This window comes from Bombina bombina, chromosome 3 (assembly GCF_027579735.1).
Source record: "Bombina bombina isolate aBomBom1 chromosome 3, aBomBom1.pri, whole genome shotgun sequence".
Taxonomy (NCBI): Eukaryota; Metazoa; Chordata; class Amphibia; order Anura; family Bombinatoridae; genus Bombina; species Bombina bombina.
Genome location: NC_069501.1, coordinates 897,859,558 through 897,886,977, shown reverse-complemented (window position 1 = coordinate 897,886,977; position 27,420 = coordinate 897,859,558). Strand labels below are relative to the sequence as shown.

The 27,420-nt window shown below is 39.1% G+C and overlaps 1 protein-coding gene across 9 annotated transcripts in view; it reads left to right on the top strand.

Moving 5' to 3' along the window:
• The window catches only part of LMO7 (LIM domain 7), a 280,751-nt gene that overhangs the window by 94,015 nt on the left and 159,316 nt on the right, over positions 1-27,420 (top strand). For all 9 annotated transcript variants that reach the window (XM_053707915.1, XM_053707914.1, XM_053707916.1 and 6 more), the window contains exon 4: positions 2,278-2,347. In XM_053707915.1, coding sequence (XP_053563890.1) covers positions 2,278-2,347 — 70 coding nt within the window. The remainder of the gene's footprint in view (positions 1-2,277; positions 2,348-27,420) is intronic.

The following is a 27,420-nucleotide window of genomic DNA, read 5'->3' as shown; positions in this document are numbered from 1 at the left end:
ACGAGTAAAATGTAAATTTTGATGAATTAAAGTGCCCCTGTTTTTAATTGAATTTTTAAAAATCAGACACTTTAGCATCAAAATTATCATTCACTTTAAGGGAAAAACAATTTTATAGTATACTGTCCCTTTAAGTAATTTAAGGATAATGTTCCTAGGATATTTTTTTTTTATATGTAACTTGAAGATGCTAACCACAAGGCAAGGTCTTCCTGTTTAAGTTGCTAGGCTTACTCATAACCTTTGCATTCAACCAGATCCCTATCACATATTCCACAGTTCTGATTCACAGCACATGACAATTTTTTTTTATCCTCCTATTAAAATTGATATCTGTCTTCTAAGTTTTTAAATTCTTCTATAGACATCCCTATATAAATCATTATCTGGCTGCATTTGAAATGTATGTCTGGTTCAGTAATCTGTGTGGTAAGTAAGTTTCAACTATGTCATCTTGTTTTGCATAATCAAAAAATGCATGTTAAAAAAAAACAATAGAATAGCGCTTAGTCTGAACTTCAAATGAGTAGTAATTTTTTTCTTCAGACAAATGTCAGTTATATCTATTTCCACTACTGTATCATGTGAAAGGCCTCAGCCAATCACATATGCATATACGTATATTCTGTAAATTCTTGCACATGCTCAGTAGGAGCTAACTCACTCAAAAAGTGTTAATGTAAAAAGACTGTGCACATTTTGTTTATGGAAGTACATTGAAAGGTTGTTTAAAATTGCATGTTCTATCTGAATCATGAAAGTTTTTAATTTTGAATTGAGTGTCCCTTTTACAGAAATCTCATATAGTTTGTTATAATTTACCTGATTCATCTTTATTTTCAGTGTAATCCAGCACAGGGTTCTTTGAGACTGAAGTTCTCTGGGGTACAACCCAGACTCCACTTGTTTTCTAATAGATTATGTGCAGGGCTGAGACGCAATGTTCTTCAGCTCTGACACCGTGTTATCTATAGATAGGTGTCTGTTATTGAAGGAGACAGTTTTATCCACAAATATGTGTCTTCTCGGAGAAGATAAAATGTGTTAAAAAAGAGAAGTTTGAAGAGTCGTACAGAGCTCTGCCATACTGTTTTCCCGTGACAATAGATCACTCACTTTAGTAAACAGAGTTCTTAAATAGTTATCCACATATGTATGACCCATACTAGATGTATATACAGTAGCTCTAATACAGTATTTTACAGAAGTTTTCTTTTATTGAAGTTCTCAAAGCCATGTAACTGTTCAACAATAAACCAAACTGCACCAGAACAGACAACTGAACATCAGGGTTTAGGTTCCTTTTTTAATTTTTTTTATAAAATAGCAGTGTAGGCACAGAACACAACCTTGTGATTTTTGCCGAAATTAAATTAAACTTCATCCAGCTGTACTGACCTAATTACTCCCAGCACTCCAGCAGGGTACCAATGCGTCCCTTTTTTTTTTCTGGCTCCAATGGCCAAACATTTTCCATGCACATGGAAATGCAGCTCTCAAGCACACCGCAGGTTTACACCAATGTAATATTTCATTAATGTTTAGTGGCTGTCAGGGAAAACACTCTGATCCTCACAAGAAAATGTTTATTCAGAAGAGCTTCCTTGCTGTAAGAATATTAGAACATAAAAAATTGGAATTTTACATTTCTGTTTTTTTAGTTTTTCCGAATATATTAATTTAATGTAGTGAAATAAAATATTCTTTCTATAGAATTTTTTGGATGGTAAAATCTGTGAAATGGAACTTATGTTCTTTTGTTTGAAAATTAGAAAGCTGACATTAGCTCATCACCGCTAGAAGACCATGTGGCCAACAGAACGATCACTAAATCTCAGATGTTTTACCAAACTAACAATTCTTTATAATGCTATTTTCATTTTTATAAGATTTTTTTTTTAATTCATCTGAATATGTTTCTCTTTATTTGGTCCAGTTCTTTATAAATACAACTGTACAATTCAGTATGCATTTTACTTTTTGTGTTTTCGAGTAAACGATTGTTTAAAAACATTGAGTATTTTAAAATAAAAATTGGGAAATAAAGAAATGTATATACATTTGTATTGCATAAACATATCCGCATATAGAAATGGATTTGGGGAACATGCATAATACATATTTTAATCAAATGTAAATGATGGAGAGGATGTCAAAGCTGAACTGATACGCTTATTTTTATTGTAGCTATGAATTAATATATCTTATATGTTGTTTTAATGGTATTTGAGATACTTGATACACAGTCTAATTTTAATCTGTTTTTCGTATTTTCAGCTTAATTAACAATATTAAACCTGGAATCATTAAGAAGATTAATCGTTTGTCTACTCCTATTGCTGGATTGGTAAGTAAAGTAATACTTTTCATAATTTATATTTTCTAAATTTTTCAGTAAATTTCACCTGCAAACTGTTGGTTTTCAATTCCCTCAAGTATTAGAAGTGCCTACTGCAGGGCTCAGAAGCCTGACATTGCTACATTGTATCTAGTAATTGTTTGATTGCTTTAGTAACTCCATTATAACGGACTATAGTTGGCCTCAGCAGAGTAGATAAGGCACTTTAAAAAGGAAGTCTCTGCAAAATGTGTTTTCAATGCTTTTAAAACAAAACCTATTTTGTGCACAAATCATTTAAAATGCATTTCTTAATTGCTGATTATACACTGTTGATATATAAAAAAAATATTTTGTCTTTTTAAGTCACTATAGTTAGGTATTAAATATTCTGCGATTCAAAAAAAAAAAAAAAAAAAGAAAACAAAAAAACACAAAAAACGAATGCTCCTCTTCTGGAGAATTTTAGTTTTTTTGTGCTTGTGGGTTGCACATTCCCACAGATCACCCCCATTAGGCAAAGCCTCCCAAAAGTATTGCGAGGAATGTGTTGGACTACCCTGGATTCAGGGCAGGTATGTATGTCTCAAGAATTGCCATACAAAAAAAAAGTAGACTGGTATTCCTTCTTTATCTACGGGATTTACTAGCCACTATGCCCTTAAAGGGTTGGGGGTAAGCTAACAGGTAAATATGGAAAACACCATATCAATCCATCATAGTTGCAGATTTGGCAAAACATTGTTTTGGGGGGCTCTCTTTTCTGAGGTATTCTAATCCATTAGAAGAACATTATGAATTATAAAAAAAAATGCTGAAATTAAACCCCCCCATAAAAAACAACCCCACAAAAAAAAAACCCACCACCACAAAGTACAAGAAACAGGGGTATTGTAACCTTTTCAAAAGGGAAATTAACAAGGATTTTTACGGATTTAAAAATATGTGGACAAAACACATTTTATTGAAAATACACTAAAGAATGACCAAGGTAATAGAGGGACCCACATCTACCTATTCTTTTGCCATTTACTAATATACAACATTAGTCACAAATGGTTCATGTATATGTAGGTGGATCTGCAGGTAAAAATGTTAGGGAGCACATCCTCAGAATAACTTCACAGGGTGTGTTTTGTCATGTATCAGGACTGCCATTTTTTGTTTCCTTTTATGGTGTGGCTGTTTGATTTGTCATACATAGAAATATTGGAGAATGCTAAAGATGATTAACATTTTATGAAGGTCGGTTACTATGTGATCTTGTTTAGAGCAACAGTAAATTCCAACACTGACATAAGAGTAAAATTATATTATTTAACAAATCTATACATTTTTGTTTCTACTGCTTGTCTTTTTTTGCACAATATTTTCTAAATTAATTAAACCATTGTATTGTCATAAGGCTTCAGATGTTTTTATAATTTTAGAAGCTAAAAAAAAACCTCGCTAGGCACCCATTACACCGTGCAAATTTCCTTTTACTTGGCTCACACTAGCAGCAGTCACCAAGAAAACGCGGTTAAGTCCAAAGTCTCACCATTTCAGTTGATTAAGATATAGATGATGTTCAGTATGTCTCTTTTTGGGGATCTTGCATGCAAATGGTTCAGATCTGTGTTTTCTTAGAAGCAGAGTTTCTGACTTCTTTAAACATGTATTTTCTACAAAATGCACAGATTGCTGATAATGTCATCAGTCCATCAATGGATAAGTCTCATAATAAGTTTGTTTGGTAATACTAATACAGGGGGCACTATGGGAGGTTGGATCCCATTAAACTCTACTTTCTAGATCCAATATCATAGGAGGAAGAGTGACTTTAAAGAATCAGTTTGTTAAAATCCATTTGGAACTGGACAAAACTATGTAGTTAATGTCAGTGTAGCTCTCATATTGCCTTGTCTGGCCCTTGAGCTTTTTTTAAAATGTTTTGAAACTATGGGTGTAGTTGTTTTTCAGAGAGATTCTCAATCTTTATTTTATTCAGTAAATCTGATTCTGCATTGGGCTAGGCTGTATGCACTAAACAAGAAACATGTTGTGGCCATCTGCCATATTCACCAGCTGCACTTCTTATAGAATGGCTGTAGTCCCCTCTCTGACTTTTCCTGAAACATCCTCTATGGCTGTATCTTATTTTGACCTACATGAAGGGTAGCTGAAGGGTGTTGTTAAAGCCCATTGAAGGATTAAAGGGTCAAGTTTTGCTTTTGTTGATGATCACTGGATTCATATGGACACAGATCTCCCTTTTGAAACCCCAAATCTTTCGTTCATGATTCATATAGAGAATACATTTTTACAATTTCCATTTTACTTATATTATCACATTTGAACTTGTTTAAAATTGTATGCTCTTCTCTGAATCATGAAAGAAAATGTTGAGTTTTATGTCCCTCTAAACACTAAACATAATTTACAAGCATAGTATTGCGGTTATTCCCTGCCTCCCTCTAGTCATGAGTGCCACCATGTTGAAATCTGTTTCACTACATACCAGTACTGACCTATTTGCATATGTGCAGCAACTCTCCCTCAGATACCTGCAGTATTACTTAAAGGGACAGTATACTATAAAATAGTTTTTTCCCTTAATGTGTTTCCAATAAAAAAAAATTACCAGCTGCAGAGTATAAAATGTATGAGATTTGCTTTTTTTAAGCTTTATTTGTGTATATGAATGAGCTGATTTTGTGGTTTGAAACCACAACCTAATAAAATGGGTTGAGCTTGTAGGTATAATCAGATCTCATTGTGTTCATGTACCTGCTTCTCTATCTTATATCTGTCCTTAAACCAATCACCAATACTTGGAGAGAACAATGGAAAATTAACATTTTATTACCCTTAACTCTTCTAGAACCCACTGGGAGTGTAATTTTCTTCTACTGGCTGTATTAACACAATTTGGCCTTGATGCCAAAAACTTTCAGGATGGGCGGGAATACCACAGGCTAAATAAACTATTTCAAATGCCAATATAAGGGTAATGGAAATACTTGTAAACAATCTAGCAGGTAAAGTAGATAATTGGGAACAAATTAAAGGGGAGAAATTTGTTGAGTAAACTGTCCCTTTAAGTTAAAATGTACAGATAAAGTATTGGTACTCTTACACTTTTTTTAGGAAAATGCACAATTAAAATTTGACAAAGGTATTTGGTATCCACCATGTTTTATTTTAAATGTATTAGGAGAGAAACTACACTTATGATTTATGACTTCACATATTAAACCAAAAAAAAAAATGAGGATAGCTCAGATTAAAATATTGATACTCTTAACCCAATATTTTGCAGCACAGCCTTTGGAGTCATTGACTGAGATTTAAGCCCACTCTTCTTGAGCAAACTGCTTTCGTTTTCTCGGGTTTGATTGGTGCCTTTTCCCAACTGCGTTTCAGCTCTTTCTACAGATGTGCGATGGGATTCAGATCTTGACTCATAGGCCACTTAGGAACAGTCCAATGTTTTCTTTGCATCCATTCTTAGGTGCTTTTTTTAGTTATGCTGTGGGTTATTATCCTGCCGGAGGCCCCATGTCCTTTGACTGAGACAAAGCTTTCTGACACTGGACAGTACATTTCACTCCAGAATGCCTTGATAGGCTTCTGATTTCATTATGCCCTGCACAGATTCTAGGCACCCAGTGCCAGAGGAAGCAAAGCAACCAAACTACTAAGCCGCCTCCGTGTTTCACGGTAGGGATGAGTTGCCAAAATCTTTACTTTTTTTTTCAGCTCTCCAAAGGACATTCTCCCAAAAGAACTGTGACTTGTCAACATGTATTTTGATGACCTTCAGTTGGGCTTTTTTTTGTGTTTCTCTCTTAGAAGTGAGGTCTTCTACCATGGAGCCCATTTTCATGCAAATAGACGGACGGTGTCACTTGAAACTGTTGTAACTTGAGCTTCAACGTTGGCTTGGATCTGTTTTTAAGTTGTCCTTGGTTCTTTCTCCACCATTCAAACAATCTTTTTCATCATTCTTGGGTCATTTTTCCTCTTTCGGCTACATCTATGGATGTTCACTACAGTTCCATGTGCCTTAAACTTCTTAATAATAGTGCTCACAAAAATATGAAGCTTTTTAGAGATGGCCTTGTAGCCTTTAAGTTTACCGTGTTTGGATATTGCCTTTCTAACCTTCTCAGACGACTCTCTGGTTTCCCTTTTCTTTTCTATGTTCAGCGTGATATTCACAGTGACACACAACAGCAGAGCGAGTACTTTTCTACATTTAAACTGGCTGAGTGATTTTAAGATTGAAGACACCTGTGATACTAAGAGAATAGTCTGCTTGCATTATCACTACAAAACAATTATTTATTGTAACGTCTAAAAGGTATCAATAGTCATTTTAGAATGTCTTTATAGAATAAGCAAGCATAATTTGATTAAAATGCAAGGTGCCAATACTTTTAGCCACATTTGTATTAAGTTGTAAGTGTCCCTTTTCAAGGATAAATGCCAGAAAAAAACTCTGATCTCTTAGTGGCTGTGTGCTGCATTATCTCAGCCAATGTTGATACCTATTCTCTAGTTGCTGTGGTTTTCATCTTAGGTTTTTGAAGGGCTATAAACTGGATTCCATGCATTAGAAGATGCTACGTTTTGGTGGCATGATTCTGAAATCAGTGGTGCTCTTGAAATTAAATCTGCTTTTCTGTTATCCTAGATGCTTATGAAATTATAGACTTTTATATAAGGTATATATGCATACTAAATGAGGATACATAGCATATAGAATGCATGCGGTATGGCATTTAATATGTATTTAGGGACTTTAATATTAAAGGAACATATTATTGCAAAAATATAAAAAATAATATTGTTAGCAACACATTGCATCTCCTGAGTAAGACATTGGTGGTAGGTGATATTCTCTCATGACATTAGTCAGTGACTATGTTCTCTCCAGGAGCTCCAGTGTGTTGCAACTCTCAAGTGAGACATGAGGTGTCCCTCATATGACATTATGGTTTACACCCTATCCTGTGTGTGTGTGTTAAATACAGCACTAGATATAAGGGGATTATCATAGAGTGAGAAAGAGGGAGAACGTAGATTAATTGGGCATATGGTATTAAATAAATACACCTCTACTTCAGAACACAATTTCTGCATTTACATGAGCAATCGTCTATGATCAGAGTGCTGGTCCTTTTGTTTGGAATTCTTGCTATGTTAGAGTGACATATCTGTACCCTCTTTAAGGTCATGGATTACTGTGCTATTTATATTATTCATTTCCACTTTAGTGGGAACCTATGACAGCTGAAACATTTTTCTGCATCTCTCATTGAGATGAGCAATGGGCTCATATTTCTATTAAAAATTGTGCCGACTTAGGGAAATAAACCACAGAGGTTGGGAATACGTCAGTTATAAGGAACCAGCAGTCACAGATTTCGTAGGTGAGATCTTACCAGTTTGTGGGTTAAAGGGACAGTTTACTCAAAAAAGTCTCCCCTTTAATTTGTTCCCAATGATCCACTTTAAATGCTGGAGTGTATTAAATTGTTTACAAGTATTTTCTTTCCCCTTATATTGGCATTTGAAATAGTTGATTTAGCTTGTGGAAACCCCACCTATTCTGAAAGTTTCTTGCCTTAGGTCCAAGCTATAGATAAGCTGTGTAAACACAGCCAGCAATATAAATTACATTCCCAGTAGGGTATAGAGATATGGTAATAAAATATTATTTTTCCATTGTTCTCTCCAAGTATTGGTCTTTGGTTTAGGGACAGATATAAGATAAAGAAGCATGTATATGTACACAATGTGATAAAGTAATGAGATCTGATTATACCTACAAGTTCAATCCATTTTATTATTTTTTTCTGCTTTCAAAACACAAAATCAGCTATTTAATATACACATATGAACCTTAAAGTGCATTCTCATGCATTTTATAATCTGCAGTTGGTAAAAAAAAAAAAGTAATTGGAAAGAAGTAATTGGAAGAAGAATATGCACAGATATTGATCTAAAAATCCAGTATAAAACCTTTTAAAAACTAACTTGGAAGCTCCCAGTTTAGCACTGTTGATGAGGTTAGGCTGGGGTACCCAATAAAAGGGGCTGAGAAAGCAGTAAGAGCAGACACTCCCCCCTCCCCTGCATATGAGAAGACCCAGGAATCTGTAGACATCAGTATACATCTAAAACTTTGTGTCTTGGTTAGGATTCTGAAAATCGGCCCAATGTTATTTAAAAATAAGCGAAACCCATACATTTTTACAAAAACACTCCCAAATGGGCTATATAAATGGATCTTCTACAAAACGTGTATGCAAAGAAAAATCTAGTGTACAATGTCCCTTGAACAAAGCTTAGACTAAAATGTCCTAAACTTGCGAAGAAATTCACAACTCATTTTGGACAAATTAGTATCTTGTGAAAAGACTTTGCATTGAAAGCATATGTGTTAACACACCTGCATCGATACTGCTTCTCGTTTTGAAAGTCATTGTAAAATGCAGGCGTTTAAAAATATAATGTTCTAATGAAAAAACATTTTATTTGTAATATAATGTCCCTATATTGGGCTGGGAAGCACTGATCTGTATTGTAATGGGATCTGACATAAAGCTAGAGCAATAGAAGACTGTATCAGAGGGAGTTCATCGCCTGTAGTAAAGAGGCTGTGGCTTTATTATAGGCACACATATACAATGGCTCTGCTTATATCTGCATGCAGAATCTGACCTCAAGCTGATGGTATAGTTTGTGGTGTTTGCATTCAGTGTTACTTGTGGGTTCGGACCCTGCTCCTTTTAAACAGGCATTAAACACCTATTGCTTTTGGGTAGAATTGTGATTGCCTCACAAGAAAGAGAGAGGCCAAAATGGTAATTCTATAACCTGCAAATCAAATAGCTGTCTTAGGTTTTCAAAATGTTGTAAAAGTGCCTATTTTACAGACTTTGCTTTTTTGGCTTTCCTAGGGAACTTGGAACAATGCACAATTTTTAACACAAAAACAGTGTGATTTAAAGTTCTTTTAACTGTTTCACGCTGTTAGGATGTTCCATGCTGTCCTAACAGAACTGGGCTTTAAAGGGACAGTATACTGTAAAATTGTTTTCCCTTAATGTGTTAATAATTACTTTTTTTTACCAACTGCAGAGTATAAAATGTATGAGAATTGGCTTTTTAATGTTTATTTGTGTAAATTAAGTAGCTGGCTTTGTGTTTTGAAGCCACAACCTAATAAAATGGGTTGAGCTTGTAGGTTTAATCAGATCTCATTACTTTATCACATTGTGTACATATACCTGCTTCTTTATCTAATATCTGTTCATAAACCAAACACCAATACGTGGAGAGAACAATGGAAAAATAACATTTTATTATTACCTTCTCTTCTATACCCTACTGGGAGTGCAATTTCTCCTGCTGGCTGTGTTTACACAGTTAGTCTATAGCTTGTACCTAAGGCCAGAAACTTTCACAATAGGTGGGGATACCACAGGCAAAATCAACTGGTTAAAATGCTAATATAAGGGCGAAGGAAATACTTGTAAACAATTAAATACACTGCAGCAGGTAAAGTGTAGGCAGTCCACCATGATCGAATCCCATCCTTGAAATCACGTGATAGCATCTACTATCGCGTGATTACTTTTTTCCAGCAAGTGTTTTCATCTAAACTTCATTCCAATCTAAGCACTTGCACTGCGGCATGAAGGAATTAATAAATGATGTCCTGCCATGTTCCTGTTTTGTATATGTGATTGGGCATTGTGGTCATATTGAAATGTTTTTTGGATAATTTTGACACTTTGTGAGATAAATTTAAATTGCATTCTTGAAACAAGACTTTCAGGCCTATTTGAAAAGGCATGAATAGAAAAGTTGAAAAATTCAGATGGGGAACCTGTCCACTCGCAATCTCCACTGTCGATGCAGCATTAATTGGAAAAATGTAAGACTGCACAAGAGCAGGGTTTGTCAATCATCCCAGCTGATCATTCCAGAGTGATTTTAATCTACCACATCTGAGGTGTCAGAGAGGTTAGGAAGCCGCAATCATGTGACCGCTGCTTCTTAAATCGCAGTTGCAAGCTTGCATGTGTGAGCCTTGACCACAGCTTTATATATGAACTAAAGCAGCCACCTTTTGGCAGTGAAGTCTAGAATGTACTTTCTAAACACAATTAGTTTACCAATATTTATAGACCACCAAATCGTAAAATAAACAGTGTACCAGTTAATTATATGCATGTTTAACCTGTGCATGCAGGTCTTACTTTCAATGAGCTCCCTGAATATGTGTGGGCTGATAATACAGCAGAAAAATAAAAATCCTTTCTTACTCAGGCTCAGCTGCATATCTTAGGAGAAATGTACTCTAAGCAATAACGTAACCTCTTGTTCGTGGACAAAAACGTTTTTTTGGTGGGTTTTTTTTTTACATTTTTTTTTAGATTCCTTTCATAGTGTTTTTAAGCTTGTCAATTAAAAGGTCTATATTACCAAGAATTTAACCAACCGTAAAGTAAAATGTGTCATGAAAACCTTCTATATCAAATTGCATAATATCTAAACCATATACCTTTTGTTTGCATTGCTCGCTATGGAATGCCTTTCAATTTATTTTTTTCTAAAATTCATTTTAAAGTCTTGCTGACCAAACCAGAATGCACTGTTTATGCAAAATTACTTAGATTGTATTTCTTAATACTTTTTAATGACAGAAAATGACATATATATCATTAAAATGGGACAACGTATTGCATAATTTTAAAGGCAAACCTTAAGGTCTATGATTCATATAGAGCATGCAATTGAGAATACATTTCCAATTTACTTTTATTTCTATTGGTATCATTTGTTCAGTAGCATATCTATGTATGCTCAGGCGCAGCATTATACTACTGAGAGCAAGCTGGTAATTGGTGGCTGCACATAGGCCTAATGTCATTGGCTCACCTGATGTGTTCAGCTAACTTCCAGTAGTATATTGCTACTCCTAGCTTTTCTCTTCAAAAAAGGATACCAAGAGAGCAAAGTAAATTTGATATTAGAAATAAATTGCAAAGTTGGTTACAATTACATGCTTTATATAAACCATAACATTTAAATTTAGAACTTACTGTCCCTTTTTAAGTATATTTTTTACTGATAATACTTTGTTTTTTTTTAATGTTCTTTACACATATTGGGGGATAAACTCAGGAGCTGCTCAGTTGATAAACTTATGTCAAGCTGATTGCTGGGAGCATAGTGGAAAAAATATAACCAGATTTTATGGCAAGACAGGAGGCTTCATATTTTATGCATTTGTTGTTTGCGAGCAGACTCGCCCATTTTTTCCAAAATTGGTTGTCTCTTTCTGCAGATCCATGGGTTCTCTAAACCATTCAGGGGTTCGTCATAGAATTCATTTGCCCCCCCCTTCCAATCCCACCTTCCCAATCACTTACTCCAGTCTGTGGAAGGTTAGAACCTTATCAAAGAAGAGGTCTTGTCTCTCCTCTCAAAAGGAGCTATAGAGCTTTTATCCCAGGACTCCCCTCCAGGTTTCCTGAACAATCTCTGTTTCAAAAAATTCTAGAGGTTTCCGACCTGTCATCAACTTGAGGGACCTCAACTTTTTTGTGGTATACCGCCACTTCAAAATGGAGGGCATCCATATGTTGAGAGACCTCCTCCATCTGAACGATTGGATGGTCCGTCTGGACTTGAAGGACGCTTATTTAAAGGGACAGTCTACCATAGAATTGTTATTGTTTTAAAAGATAGATAATCCCTGTATTACCCATTCCCCAGTTTTGCATAACCAACACAGTTATATTAATATACTTTTTACCTCTGTGATTACTGTGTAATCCAGCCCCCTGATCACATGACTGTGACTGTTTATTATCTATTATCTATTGTCTTAAATTTAGCATTGTTTTGTGCTAAATCTTAAATAACCCCCTGTGCCTGAACAGTGTTATCTATATGGTCTACGTGTACTTTCTGTCTCTTTGTGTTGAAAAGAGATTTAGAAAGCATGTGATAAAAGGCAGCCCTCAAAGGCTTAGAAATTAGCATATGAGCCTACCTATGTTTAGTTTAAACTAAGAATACCAAGAGAAAAAAAGCAAATTTGATGATAAAAGTAAATTGGAAAGTTGATTCAAATTAAAAGTCCTATCTGAATAATGAACGTTTAATTTATTCTAGACTGTCCCTTTAACCGTGCCAGTGTCCCCTTTCTGTTGAAAGTTTCTTCAGTTCAGATGAGCAAACCAACTTTGGCAGTTCTCCTGTCTCCCTTTCGACTCTGCTCTGCCACCTGGTGCTTTATAAAGCTTTTCAAACCAGTGTTGGCTTGTCTCTGGGCTCGCGGATTCAGTCTAGTGGTTTACCTGGACGATGTCCTTCTGATGGCACAAGAAAAAGACCTGTTGCTCTCGCAACTTCCAGACATGTCCTCTCTCCTCTCCTCGCTGGGCTTTGTAATCAACGATGAGAAGTTGAGCCTTTCCCCTCTACAGCTTGTGGAGTTTCTGGATTTCTCCATAGACGCTACCCTCGGACATCCTTCTCCTCCCTCAAGAGAAGATAGACCGTATCAAAGCAGAGATTCAATCGGCACTAGGCAACCCCTTCATCTCCATCTGCCAATTAGCGAGGAACATTCAACTCCTATTCTCTTCTATCTAGGCCATTTTTCCGGCTCCCCTCCACTACCACGCCATGCAGCGGCTAAAAATCCAATGTTTTCGGGAGTTCCGTTCCTACCAACAACAGATCTTTCTGATGAACGAAGTTTGATCGGCGATGTCATGGTGGTTGCAACATATGGAGGCCTGGAATGGCAGAGCGATTTTCTGATCTTCCCTATATTTCGTTCTTTCCTCCGATGCCTCTTGTGGGACATCCTCTACTGGCGGCCCCTGGACAATGGAGAAATTCAACCTTTGAGCCATGCCAATTGGCAATAAAGCCCATTATTAAAACCAATCTTGCAGAAAAAAAGCTTGCCCCAACTTTGCAACTCAAAAATTTCATAAAGACTTGTATGTGCCCTGTGGAACAACTGTAAGAAGTGAGTCACACTCCATTACAATTAGTAGAGTAGTATCTACAGAAGGTGTTCAAAATCTCACTAAACAATCAAAATCATATGAAAAACAGAATTAATTTAAAACAGTTAGGGAGAAAGAAAAGAAAAAATAACTTTTGAAATTGCGACACATGATAGCGAGGTGAGATACTTTAAAGGGGCAATATGTATTCTGCATGCTGGGCCAAGATGTAGGTAAAAAAACATCCCAACTACACCCTGGAACAGCCCAGACTGTGCACGGCCATGCTCTCTCTCACACCTGCGTGATCACTGGGACAGCTTTTGTTCTATCAAATAAGATTATGTTACTGTAATAAAACTGACATGCGGGTATTTTACACTAAAACCTTTACTTTACCCGTTGTGTAAGCATGTTTGTGCAGTGTTGTGGCTGTAATTGTTTTGTCCTCATTGCTATTGGTTCTTATTTGATGTGCAGGATTATATGCATTGGGCATGTAACACAACAAATATAAGGGGTGGTGATATTAAAATATATCATACATATCTGTCAAATCCTATAACACTGATTTTAATAAGGCAATTGTGGGAAGTATACGTGAGTTGTGGGACTGGCTAATGCATATATTTGTAGAAATATTACTTGGGGTACCATGAGGAGATTTCATTGTATTAAAACTACTGTAAAAAGTTACTTACACTGAGTACAAATAATACTAAAATGTGAAGCCGGTTTAAACTAACATCAAGAGCAAGACTGGAAACACCTTCTGTATATTCGTAAGGGGCCTTGCTAACTCTTCTGTTTATTTGTGTGGTTAGTGAAGAGGATAAGGGGCCTTGCTAACTCTTCTGTTTATTTATGTGGTTAGTGAAGAGGATAAGGGGCCTTGCTAACTCTTCTGTTTATTTGTGTGGTTAGTGAAAATGATAAGGGGCCTTGCTGACACTTCTGTTTGTGTGGTTAGTGAAAAGGATAAGGGGCCTTGCTGACACTTCTGTTTGTGTGGTTAGTGAAGAGGATAAGGGGCCTTGCTGACACTTCTGTTTATTTGTGTGGTTAGTGAAGAGGATAAGGGGCCTTGCTAACTCTTCTGTTTATTTGTGTGGTTAGTGAAAATGATAAGGGGCCTTGCTGACACTTCTGTTTATTTGTGTGGTTAGTGAAAAGGATAAGGGGCCTTGCTGACACTTCTGTTTGTGTGGTTAGTGAAGAGGATAAGGGGCCTTGCTGACACTTCTGTTTATTTGTGTGGTTAGTGAAAAGGATAAGGGGCCTTGCTAAAGCTTCTGTTTATTTGTGTGGTTAGTGAAGAGGATAAGGGGCCTTGCTGACACTTCTGTTTGTGTGGTTAATGAATAGGACAAGGGGCCTTGCTGACACTTCTGTTTGTGTGGTTAGTGAAGAGGATAAGGGGCCTTGCTGACACTTCTGTTTATTTGTGTGGTTAGTGAAGAGGCTAAGGGGCCTTGCTGACACTTCTGTTTATTTGTGTGGTTAATGAATAGGATAAGGGGCCTTGTTGACACTTCTGTTTATTTGTGTGGTTAGTGAAGAGGATATGGGGCCTTGCTGACACTTCTGTTTATTTGTGTGGTTAGTGAAGAGGATATGGGGCCTTGCTGACACTTCTGTTTATTTGTGTGGTTAGTGAAGAGGATATGGGGCCTTGCTGACACTTCTGTTTATTTGTGTGGTTAGTGAAGAGGAGAAGGGGCCTTGCTGATACTTCTGTTTATTTGTGTGGTTAGTGAAGAGGATAAGGGGCCTTGCTGACACTTCTGTTTATTTGTGTGGTTAGTGAAAAGGATAAGGGGCCTTGCTGACACTTCTGTTTATTTGTGTGGTTAATGAATAGGATAAGGGGCCTTGCTGACTCTTCCATTTTGTGTGGTTAGTGAAAAGGATAAGGGGCCTTGCTGACACTTCTGTTTATTCGTGTGGTTAGTCAAGAGGATAAGGGGCCTTGCTGACTCTTCTGTTTATTCGTGTGGTTAGTCAAGAGGATAAGGGGCCTTGCTGACTCTTCTATTTTGTGTGGTTAGTGAAAAGGATAAGGGGCCTTGCTAACGCTTCTGTTTATTAGTGTGGTTAGTGAAGAGGATAAGGGGCCTTGCTGACTCTTCTATTTATTCGTGTGGTTAGTGAAGAGGATAAGGGGCCTTACTGACACTTCTGTTCGTGTGATTAGTGAAGAGGATAAGGGGCCTTGCTAACTCTTCTGTTTATTCGTGTGGTCAGTGAAGAGGAAAAGGGGCCTTGCTGACACTTCAGTTTATTTGTGTGGTTAGTGAGGAACAACAGTTTTTGATACACTATTAGGGGTCGATTTATCAAACTACGGTGGACAGGAGCATACATATGCGCCCTGTCCGTCGCAGCTCACCTCTGGCGGGCTAAATTCCCCAGGCAGAATTTAGCATTACACGCAAACACTATTTTGCTCTTCGTGCAATGACGCCTGCGCAAGGCCAATCGCAAGTGGCAGGAGCTGTCAATCTCTCTGGTCGGGCGAGACCAGGGAGATTGAAATTCTTAACCTAAGGTGGAGACGAGTTAGGGAAGGTCTTCATAAATACGGACTGCCTGTTCTCTTGTAAGAACCTGCAGCCGTAGATGGGCAAAGCCTTTGATAAATAGAGCCCTATGTGATAACTAAAGCCTTTGTGTTTGTGCATATTTTATTGCTGTGGCGAATATCCCTCTGTCCTGTAATAGAGATAATCAAAAATGAGGTGAAAGATAACGCAGCTGTCAGTGTACAGTGTGTTGTTCAGTTTTATAGCTGCCAGCAGTTAGTGCCAGTTAGGTTCTAAGGTAATACAGGTGCTCTGTTTCAGGGAGGAATCCTGCTATTTCTAAACAATCCTGCAGTCATCCTATAGCATATCTGTATTGCCATATATAGCATAATACTTTGTATGCCCACAAGATGGAGGGTAAAGGGCAAATGTGAATGAAATGTTAAAGGGACATTCTAGTGTGGAAATTGCATGCTGCAACAAGATGCTAAAAAACAATATTCTGTAACCTGGGTTTTCTTTACAATGCAGAAAATTGATAGCTGGTTTAGGCAATTTGTATCAATTTGAAGAAAACCTAGGTTACAGGATTATTTTACTTTTTGGCCTCTCTAGGAAGCATGGGACAAACCATTTTTTACACAAAAGTAAGAGTTTATTGTCCTTTAAAGGGGTAGTATACTCTGATCCCCCCTTTTAATGTGTTCCCAATGGTCAATTTCACCTGCTAGAGAGTAATAAATTGTTTACAAATAGCTCCTTTACTTTTTATTTTGTCATTTAAAATATCTGCATTTTCCTGTTGTATCTCCACCTATATTGAATATTTGAATACTTATGTACTGGTTTTTAACAAAGCTATGTCGGCAAGAAGGTTTAGAAGAAATTGCACTCCAAATGGGTGGGGGGATGGAGATAATTAATGTTTATTTTCTCTCTAAGTATTGTTCTCACTATGTATTGAGAGATAAGATAAGGAGGATATTGTGTAAATATAGAGATAAGCTAATGAGGTTAGTTTTTATTAACAGAGAAAGCTATTTCATATAAAAAATAAACCTAAATCAGCCATTTCTAAATGCAGCTGGTATAAGAAGTCATTGTAAACACATTAAGGGAAAAAACAATTTTACAGTACGTTGTCCCATTGAGCTTTATCTATTAGTGGCATTCCAATGTTGTAATAATGCTTGTCTGCCGATTCAGTAGAGTTTCATAAAGAAAAATGAATGTAGTATTCCTTTAAATGTGTCTTACATGTGTAATTTTAAAAGGGGGAAAAGTCAAACAAATGTAATTGCTAATGCATCACTCGGGGGGTATAGTTTTATATAAACTTATTTTAATTTATATAAATAAATCTTTCTTGACTACTGACCATTCTACGTTAAGTTTTTCACCAACTTTCTCACCCTTGACATGAATTTCACAGCTAGTCTAAATTACCCCCTGAAAGCACATATTTCGTCATCTGTTTGAAGAATGCATACTTAACGATCTTCAGACTGGCTAAAACATTCTCCACATGAACGTGTAAAACCTACGGTTTAATGTGTGTCACTGTTTTCAGGTAGTAAATATGTCTATTAAAGTAAAATTGAGTACTCCGTTCATATGTCTGAGAATTGTTTATGGGTCTGTATATAAATGTATGCACAGTCAGTGCAGTCATAATAAGTGACATTAAAGTAACTTTATATATGTACAGTATAGATCAACAAGTAAACACTGCATTGCAACATAATTTAATCCAAAATAATTACTTTAAAGTCTAGATACATCCTGGACAAGCCACTTAAAGGAGCATGGAACCCAAACATTTTCTTTCATAGTTGAGATAGAGCATACAATTTTAAACGACTTTCCTATATACTTCTATTATCAAATTTGTTTCATTCTCTTGGTATCCTTTGTTAAAAGAACAGAAATGTACTACTGGGAACTAGTTGAACCCATCAGGTGAACCAATTACTAGAAGCTTATATGTGCAGTCACCAATCAGCAGCTAGCTCCCAGTAGTGCATTGGCGCTCCTGAGCCTACCTAATCATATGTTTCAACAATTTTAGTACATTTTGGCTCTCAAGACTGTTTGACAGCACCTTTTACAGATAACCATTTATTTTCTAGACAGCTAGCTTTAGTTGCAAAATCTTGTTATCCATGTACAACTGTTAGTTGCAACAAAATATCTTAGATCACAGGAAAAATGTAAAGAAACTATGCACTAGAACCAATGGTGACAACATACACTGGGTTGCCAAAAAATAAATATCCTTTTGGGTAATAGGTGTTACAGGTGTTTGGGGGGGAAGGTGCATGGCGTCTTTTCATGCCTGTTCCTGCATAGGGTATATGTACAAAAAGAAACTGCATATCTTTACCCATTAGCTGCCATTTTTTATTATTTTTTGGTCATTTGGGCAAGTCAAACATGTTGTTTGTTCGAACAATAATTCTGATTGTACTTTACTGGCCTGGCTATATATAGTTAAAGTAAGTATCATATTATACACAGTGCTGTACATTGACGTAGTAAGGCAATGAAAGCATTGCTCATATTTAAGTATCTCTTTTGTGAAATCCTCTAAATAAGAACGATACACACTTCAGGTAAACTTTATGGGACAGTCTACAATAGAATTTTTATTGTTTTAAAAAATAGATAATCCCTTTTATTACCCATTCCCCAGTTTTACATAACCAGCACAGTTATAGTGATATACTTTTTACCTCTGTGATTATTACCTTTTATCCAAGCATCTTCTGACAGCCCCCTGATCACATGACTTGTATTTATTATCTATTGACTTGCATTTAGCACTGTGTTGTGCCAACTTGTAAATAACTCCCTGGGTGTGGACACATTATCTATATGGCCCACATGAACTATCAGTCTCTTGTTGTGGAAAAGCAAATACAAAAGCATGTGATTAAGAGACTGTCCATAGAGCCTTTGAAACAGGCAGAAATTTAGCGGTTTAAATGTTATAAAGTATATTAATCTAACAATGTTGGTTGTGCAAAGCTCGGGAATGGGTAGTAAAGGCATTATCTATCTTTTTTCTTCATAAATGGAAAGAGTCCACAGCTGCATTCATTACTTTTGGGAATTCAGAACTTGGCCACCAAGAGGAGGCAAACGCACCCCAGCCAAAGGCTTAAATACCCCTCCCACTCCCCTCATCCCCAGTCGTTCTTTGCCTTTCGTCCCAGGAGGTTGGCAGAGAAGTGTCAGAAGTTTTCGATAGTCTCTTATGGAGGGTAGTTCTCTTTGGCATGGGACTGGAGTTTTAAGTAGTCCTGTTAGTAGTCCTGTTAGCCTCTCAGTGAGAGCATGGGTGAAAGTCCGGAGATGCAGGGAGAGCCTTTCTGCAAAACTATCCCGACTCATATTAACAGCTCCACAAGCAATCAGCGTTGACGAGTTTTGCTGCCTGCTTTTTTCTCTCAAGTCCATGTCAGAAGCGATGCTACTATCTGTCACACTTGAAAGGCCGTGTTCCTGTTCCACAGCCTAGATTCCGGTAAGATTGTTTCATTTTACTTTCATCATGGATGTATTGTAATTGCAACTGTTTATCCGAGAACGGCTACAAACTTTCAGGGATAACTTTAACATAGGGTCTCAGTGAGGCTCCTTTTTGTATCTAGGAATCAAGGGTTAATATCTCCTAAGGGGAGTTATTGAACAAGGGGGTTTATAATCAGGTTTGTTATGCGATTCTGTCTGCTACTGTCTAGTATTGCTTCGGCTCATGGCTATTTTGGATCATAACGGCCTATGTCTAGTGACACAGCCTTTATGGTTGGGTACGCTTTTGCATGGACTGCACGGTTTATCTTGTGACCCCATTTCCACTTTCCTGATCGTGTGGCGATGGAGAAATCCTGGTCCGCTGGTGTCTGGTTCTCTGGAGGTGGTGAGTGTCCCAGCATATTGGGGGGATGTAAGGTGCCGTTTAGATTTTTCTTATTGGTCCATTTTTTATTCAGTGTCCCAGTTATGGAGGATTCTGATTTTTTTTTTTTTTTTTGAGACGCATGTCTCTGATTCCGACTCTACTTCTTACGAAGAATATGAATTGGCCCGGGTGATACATGCCCATCGGGGTAGGCTCTATGTGACCTTGACAGTGCTGGGGCCCTTGGATTCAGGCTGGTCCTGACTGGGTACAAATCATTTTGTCTTTGAGGCCTAGTTCAGACATATGGCACCTTTTTATGTCCAGTTGGTCCGGTGAGGGCGCCTAATGATCACAATATGATTTGTGTTGTTTACTTGTTTTATTTTACAAGCTTCAACTAGCATCCTGAGAGGACATGAGGGTCCGTGGTTGCTTAGGGACATGGGGGATTGGTTCAGTCCTCATTCACCTTTCAAGCTAGTGGGCCGGTACTCCGTTGAGATCTGCAGCGACATGCTCAGTCATTTCCGTTTTTCTGGGAACTAGAGTGTTCCTTCCCATTGTGGGGTGGAGGACTTAGGTCCTTCATACAGCCGTTTTACTGTTTTGCCTTTCATGGTCTCTTTGGAAGTGTCCTTTTTAGGACTTGTTCCTTTTAGAGGTTCTCTTCCTTTGGGTCGAGACTTTCTGGACTTGGTCCGTTTTTTCTGGCGTTTTTGGCCACTTAATTAGGAAGTGAAGGCCGTGAGGCTCTGTCTTCCTTTGGGAGTTAGTCGTCTCCATATCAGGGATGATAGGAGATGTTGTCTCTTTTTCCAAGGTTTTTGCTTAGGGGATGGTTTTTCTGCCTGGGTTCGGGATGTTTTTCATTCTTCTCCCTTGGGTGTGGTCCTCTAGAACGTTAATTTGAAAGGATTATGGAGACTAGCCTTTCTTTCTACTCTTTCGGGTAATTCTGTTCTCGTTCTCATTTCCCTTTTAGTGTTGCCCTTGGGGCCTTTGGGCTCTAGAGAAATTGCGTGACTTTGACGTGGCCTAGCACCTTGTTGGGGGGGGGGGGTTTGACCTCCGGCTAAGGGTGTTCTCTTCCCTTTGGTCTTGGAATTACAAGTGAGTCCTGTATCCGTTCTCATCCCCTGTTAGTCTGATTGCTTCAGATGGGTTATCTTGTGTTCCCTGGGGGTGTCATTCGTTCTAGGATGATTCTGGGTCCATGGTTCTAGTCTTGTATCCTTCTTGGATGTCCGGAGACTTATGATCCTGTGGACTGGTTTGGGACGACCCAGTTTTTCAGGGACCCTATGTTGCAACATAGGGGCTAGCTCATTTGGCTTGCAAGCAGGAAGGCCAGAGTTCACATCCACCTTCGGGTACTGGTTATAAACTTTAAGGCCTGACTTGTCCTTTGGACGGAGTGTGCTCCTCTTCATGGGGAGTTTTTTCTCTGTTGAGTCAACAGTGGTGTCTGGATGATTTTTTCATTCGGTCCATGTTTTGATTATACTATGGCTTTGGGTCTTGTGGACATGTATGCTGTTCTTATCTGTGCCCTTCCATTTTGAGGGGATAGTTTGTCTTCCTTATGAGCTGAGGTTTCCTCTCTCTGGAGGGTCATTGTCCTGCCCTGTGTGTAGGAGGTTGGATCAGGTGGCTTATTTCTGGAAGGGGCAGCATCTGCTGCTCTGTGGGCTCTGTTCCACCTCTTGGAATTTGATCTTTCTACGTAGAGACTGTCTAAGAGAGCTGTGACATTCGAGGTACTTTAAGCCTCTTGAGGTTTCTCCTTTCTCCATGTTCAAGGTTTGTTGGGAATGACTGGCGGCTCTTAGATAGCCTGCAACGTTATCCGCTGGTTAGTGGATACGTAGCAATCTGAAGGATCCTATCTTTAGATGCTTTCTACTTGCCCTGCAAGTATTTAAGTTTCAGTCATTTTTACATGACTGCAGCGTGCAGTGTTTTTGGTTCAAGTGTTGTTTGTCAGACCTTTCTTGAGCTTGCTGCACAAGGTTTCGTTTCTGAATATTTCGGTATTCTGAGCTACCTTTTTGCGACTTGGGGACCTTTCATCTTAAGATACTTTTTAGAGTTGCACTGTGTTAGGGGAAGATCCTCTCTGTTTCAGACTCCCGACCTTATCCCGTGGTTTCTGTATTTCTGGGGTCTGGGGGTTGCTTTCTCTTGTTTCTATGAGACTGGTGGGTCTCTGTTGGTCTGGAGTTCCTTATGCTAGCTGGACAGCTAGCTCAGCATACTAATGCGCTGTGGCTACTCTGCACTGTAGCAAACCGAGGGTTGCAAGTTCGATCCCCGGCGAGGTCTACTCAGCCTTCCTCCTTTCGAGGTTGATAAGATGAGCAGCGCCTTGAGTCCCTTAAGGGGGATTAGCTGCGCTTTACAAGAACATTCATGTTCTCTCAGTTTCTTTTCTTCTTTATTGAAGAATCCGGTAGCTTGTTCCCTTTCTTTAGTAAGGGGTGTGTTGTTTGGAGACCGGCAGCTGGGCGACGGTGTCTTCTGGAGGCTGTTAACTCAGTCGAGTCTAATTCCTGCCATCTCTAGCAAGGCTTGAGGACTATCTGTGGTCAGGGCCTTTTCCTTTTTTTTTTTTCCCTTCAAAGTTGTTCTTAGCTTCGGGTAGGGGTTTTCAGGCCTGGTGCCCTCAGAATGGGCCGCCTCATGTACCCTCCCGTTTTTGCATTCAGTGCCCTCTATAGCTTGGGTATTGTTTTCCCAAAAGTAATGAATGCAGCTGTGGGCTCTTTCCATTTATTAAGAAAAACTTAAATTATGCTTACCTGATAATTTTCTTCAGATGGAAAGAGTCCACGGCTCCCCACTCGTATTGTCTGTGGGGCGTCTGTTTTTTATTCTTCTGGCACCTTTTCACCCTGATATTTCTTCTACTGTTCCTTGTTCCCTCGGCAGAATGACTGGGGGATGAGGGGAGTGGGGAGGTATTTAAGTCTTTGGCTGGGGTGTCTTTGCCTCCTCCTGGTGGCCAGCGTCTGAATTCCCAAAAGTAATGAATGCAGCTGTGGACTCTTTCCATCTGAAGAAAAGAAAATTATCAGGTAAGCATAATTTAAGTTTTTAAAAAATAACATTTTTTGTGTAGAATGTCCGTTTAAGAAAGTTGAGTTGGTGTGCAGATGTGAGCTAGCTTGCTGTTGAACTATATGCGCTGCCATATTTAAATTAGGGCAATAAAATGTCTTGATACATTGTTGTGGTATCAGCGCTGGTCTGTGAAACTGCAGAAGAGGCATTTTTTTTCATAGAGAATTTGATATATCCTTTCAGTAAAAAGATATTTGTGACTAAGGTAATGATTTAAACAAACAAACAAAAAAAAAAACCAACAAAAAACACACCAGAATCTATCATCTTCTTCTTTCACTAAAAACTAGCAGTTATTTCTCCAACATAGGTGTGTCCGGTCCACGGCGTCATCCTTACTTGTGGGATATTCTCTTCCCCAACAGGAAATGGCAAAGAGCCCAGCAAAGCTGGTCACATGATCCCTCCTAGGCTCCGCCTACCCCAGTCATTCTCTTTGCCGTTGTACAGGCAACATCTCCACGGAGATGGCTTAGAGTTTTTTAGTGTTTAACTGTAGTTTTTATTATTCAATCAAGAGTTTGTTATTTTAAAATAGTGCTGGTATGTACTATTTACTCAGAAACAGAAAAGAGATGAAGATTTCTGTTTGTATGAGGAAAATGATTTTAGCAACCGTTACTAAAATCCATGGCTGTTCCACACAGGACTGTTGAGAGCAATTAACTTCAGTTGGGGGAACAGTGAGCAGTCTCTTGCTGCTTGAGGTATGACACATTCTAACAAGACGATGTAATGCTGGAAGCTGTCATTTTCCCTATGGGATCCGGTAAGCCATGTTTATTAAGATAGTAAATAAGGGCTTCACAAGGGCTTATTAAGACTGTAGACTTTTTCTGGGCTAAATCGATTCATTATTAACACATATTTAGCCTTGAGGAATCATTTAATCTGGGTATTTTGATAAGATTATATCGGCAGGCACTGTTTTAGACACCTTATTCTTTAGGGGCTTTCCCAAATCATAGGCAGAGCCTCATTTTCGCGCCGGTGTTGCGCACTTGTTTTTGAGAGGCATGACATGCAGTCGCATGTGTGAGGAGCTCTGATACATAGAAAAGACTTTCTGAAGGCGTCATTTGGTATCGTATTCCCCTTTGGGCTTGGTTGGGTCTCAGCAAAGCAGATACCAGGGACTGTAAAGGGGTTAAAGTTAAAAACGGCTCCGGTTCCGTTATTTTAAGGGTTAAAGCTTCCAAATTTGGTGTGCAATACTTTTAAGGCTTTAAGACACTGTGGTGAAATTTTGGTGAATTTTGAACAATTCCTTCATATTTTTTCGCAATTGCAGTAATAAAGTGTGTTCAGTTTAAAATTTAAAGTGACAGTAACGGTTTTATTTTAAAACGTTTTTTGTACTTTGTTATCAAGTTTATGCCTGTTTAACATGTCTGAACTACCAGATAGACTGTGTTCTGAATGTGGGGAAGCCAGAGTTCCTTCTCATTTAAATAAATGTGATTTATGTGACAATGACAATGATGCCCAAGATGATTCCTCAAGTGAGGGGAGTAAGCATGGTACTGCATCATTCCCTCCTTCGTCTACACGAGTCTTGCCCACTCAGGAGGCCCCTAGTACATCTAGCGCGCCAATACTCCTTACTATGCAACAATTAACGGCTGTAATGGATAATTCTGTCAAAAACATTTTAGCCAAAATGCACACTTATCAGCGTAAGCGCGACTGCTCTGTTTTAGATACTGAAGAGCATGACGACGCTGATAATAATGGTTCTGAAGGGCCTCTAAACCAGTCTGATGGGGCCAGGGAGGTTTTGTCTGAGGGAGAAATTACTGATTCAGGGAACATTTCTCAACAAGCTGAACCTGATGTGATTACGTTTAAATTTAAGTTGGAACATCTCCGCATTCTGCTTAAGGAGGTATTATCCACTCTGGATGATTGTGACAAGTTGGTCATCCCAGAGAAACTATGTAAAATGGACAAGTTCCTAGAGGTCCCGGGGCTCCCAGAAGCTTTTCCTATACCCAAGCGGGTGGCGGACATTGTAAATAAAGAATGGGAAAGGCCCGGTATTCCTTTCGTCCCTCCCCCCATATTTAAAAAATTGTTTCCTATGGTCGACCCCAGAAAGGACTTATGGCAGACAGTCCCCAAGGTCGAGGGAGCGGTTTCCACTTTAAACAAACGCACCACTATACCCATAGAAGATAGTTGTGCTTTCAAAGATCCTATGGATAAAAAATTAGGTTTACTTAAAAAGATGTTTGTTCAGCAGGGTTACCTTCTACAACCAATTTCATGCATTGTCCCTGTCGCTACAGCCGCGTGTTTCTGGTTCGATGAGCTGGTAAAGGCGGTCGATAGTGATTCTCCTCCTTATGAGGAGATTATGGACAGAATCAATGCTCTCAAATTGGCTAATTCTTTCACCTTAGACGCCACTTTGCAATTGGCTAGGTTAGCGGCTAAGAATTCTGGGTTTGCTATTGTGGCGCGCAGAGCTCTTTGGTTGAAATCTTGGTCAGCTGATGCGTCTTCCAAGAACAAGCTACTTAACATTCCTTTCAAGGGGAAAACGCTGTTTGGCCCTGACTTGAAAGAGATTATCTCTGATATCACTGGGGGTAAGGGCCACGCCCTTCCTCAGGATCGGCCTTTCAAGGCCAAAAATAAACCTAATTTTCGTCCCTTTCGTAGAAACGGACCAGCCCAAAGTGCTACGTCCTCTAAGCAAGAGGGTAATACTTCTCAAGCCAAGCCAGCTTGGAGACCAATGCAAGGCTGGAACAAGGGAAAGCAGGCCAAGAAACCTGCCACTGCTACCAAGACAGCATGAAATGTTGGCCCCCGATCCGGGACCGGATCTGGTGGGGGGCAGACTCTCTCTCTTCGCTCAGGCTTGGGCAAGAGATGTTCTGGATCCTTGGGCGCTAGAAATAGTCTCCCAAGGTTATTTTCTGGAGTTCAAGGGGCTTCCCCCAAGGGGGAGGTTCCACAGGTCTCAGTTGTCTTCAGACCACATAAAAAGACAGGCATTCTTACATTGTGTAGAAGACCTGTTAAAAATGGGAGTGATTCATCCTGTTCCATTAGGAGAACAAGGGATGGGGTTCTACTCCAATCTGTTCATAGTTCCCAAAAAAGAGGGAACGTTCAGACCAATCTTAGATCTCAAGATCTTAAACAAGTTTCTCAAGGTTCCATCGTTCAAGATGGAAACCATTCGAACAATTCTTCCTTCCATCCAGGAAGGTCAATTCATGACCACGGTGGATTTAAAGGATGCGTATCTACATATTCCTATCCACAAGGAACATCATCGGTTCCTAAGGTTCGCATTCCTGGACAAGCATTACCAGTTCGTGGCGCTTCCTTTCGGATTAGCCACTGCTCCAAGGATTTTCACAAAGGTACTAGGGTCCCTTCTAGCGGTGCTAAGACCAAGGGGCATTGCCGTAGTACCTTACTTGGACGACATTCTGATTCAAGCGTCGTCCCTTCCTCAAGCAAAGGCTCACACGGACATTGTCCTGGCCTTTCTCAGATCTCACGGATGGAAAGTGAACGTGGAAAGGAGTTCTCTATCTCCGTCAACAAGGGTTCCCTTCTTGGGAACAATAATAGACTCCTTAGAAATGAGGATTTTTCTGACAGAAGCCAGAAAAACAAAACTTCTAGACTCTTGTCGGATACTTCATTCCGTTCCTCTTCCTTCCATAGCGCAGTGCATGGAAGTGATAGGTTTGATGGTAGCGGCAATGGACATAGTTCCTTTTGCGCGCATTCATCTAAGACCATTACAACTGTGCATGCTCAGTCAGTGGAATGGGGACTATACAGACTTGTCTCCGAAGATACAAGTAAATCAGAGGACCAGAGACTCACTCCGTTGGTGGCTGTCCCTGGACAACCTGTCACAAGGGATGACCTTCCGCAGACCAGAGTGGGTCATTGTCACGACCGACGCCAGTCTGATGGGCTGGGGCGCGGTCTGGGGATCCCTGAAAGCTCAGGGTCTTTGGTCTCGGGAAGAATCTCTTCTACCGATAAATATTCTGGAACTGAGAGCGATATTCAATGCTCTCAAGGCTTGGCCTCAGCTAGCGAGGGCCAAGTTCATACGGTTTCAATCAGACAACATGACAACTGTTGCGTACATCAACCATCAGGGGGGAACAAGGAGTTCCCTAGCGATGGAAGAAGTGACCAAAATCATTCTATGGGCGGAGTCTCACTCCTGCCACCTGTCTGCTATCCACATCCCAGGAGTGGAAAATTGGGAAGCGGATTTTCTGAGTCGTCAGACATTGCATCCGGGGGAGTGGGAACTCCATCCGGAAATCTTTGCCCAAGTCACTCAACTGTGGGGCATTCCAGACATGGATCTGATGGCCTCTCGTCAGAACTTCAAAGTTCCTTGCTACGGGTCCAGATCCAGGGATCCCAAGGCGGCTCTAGTGGATGCACTAGTAGCACCTTGGACCTTCAAACTAGCTTATGTGTTCCCGCCGTTTCCTCTAATCCCCAGGCTGGTAG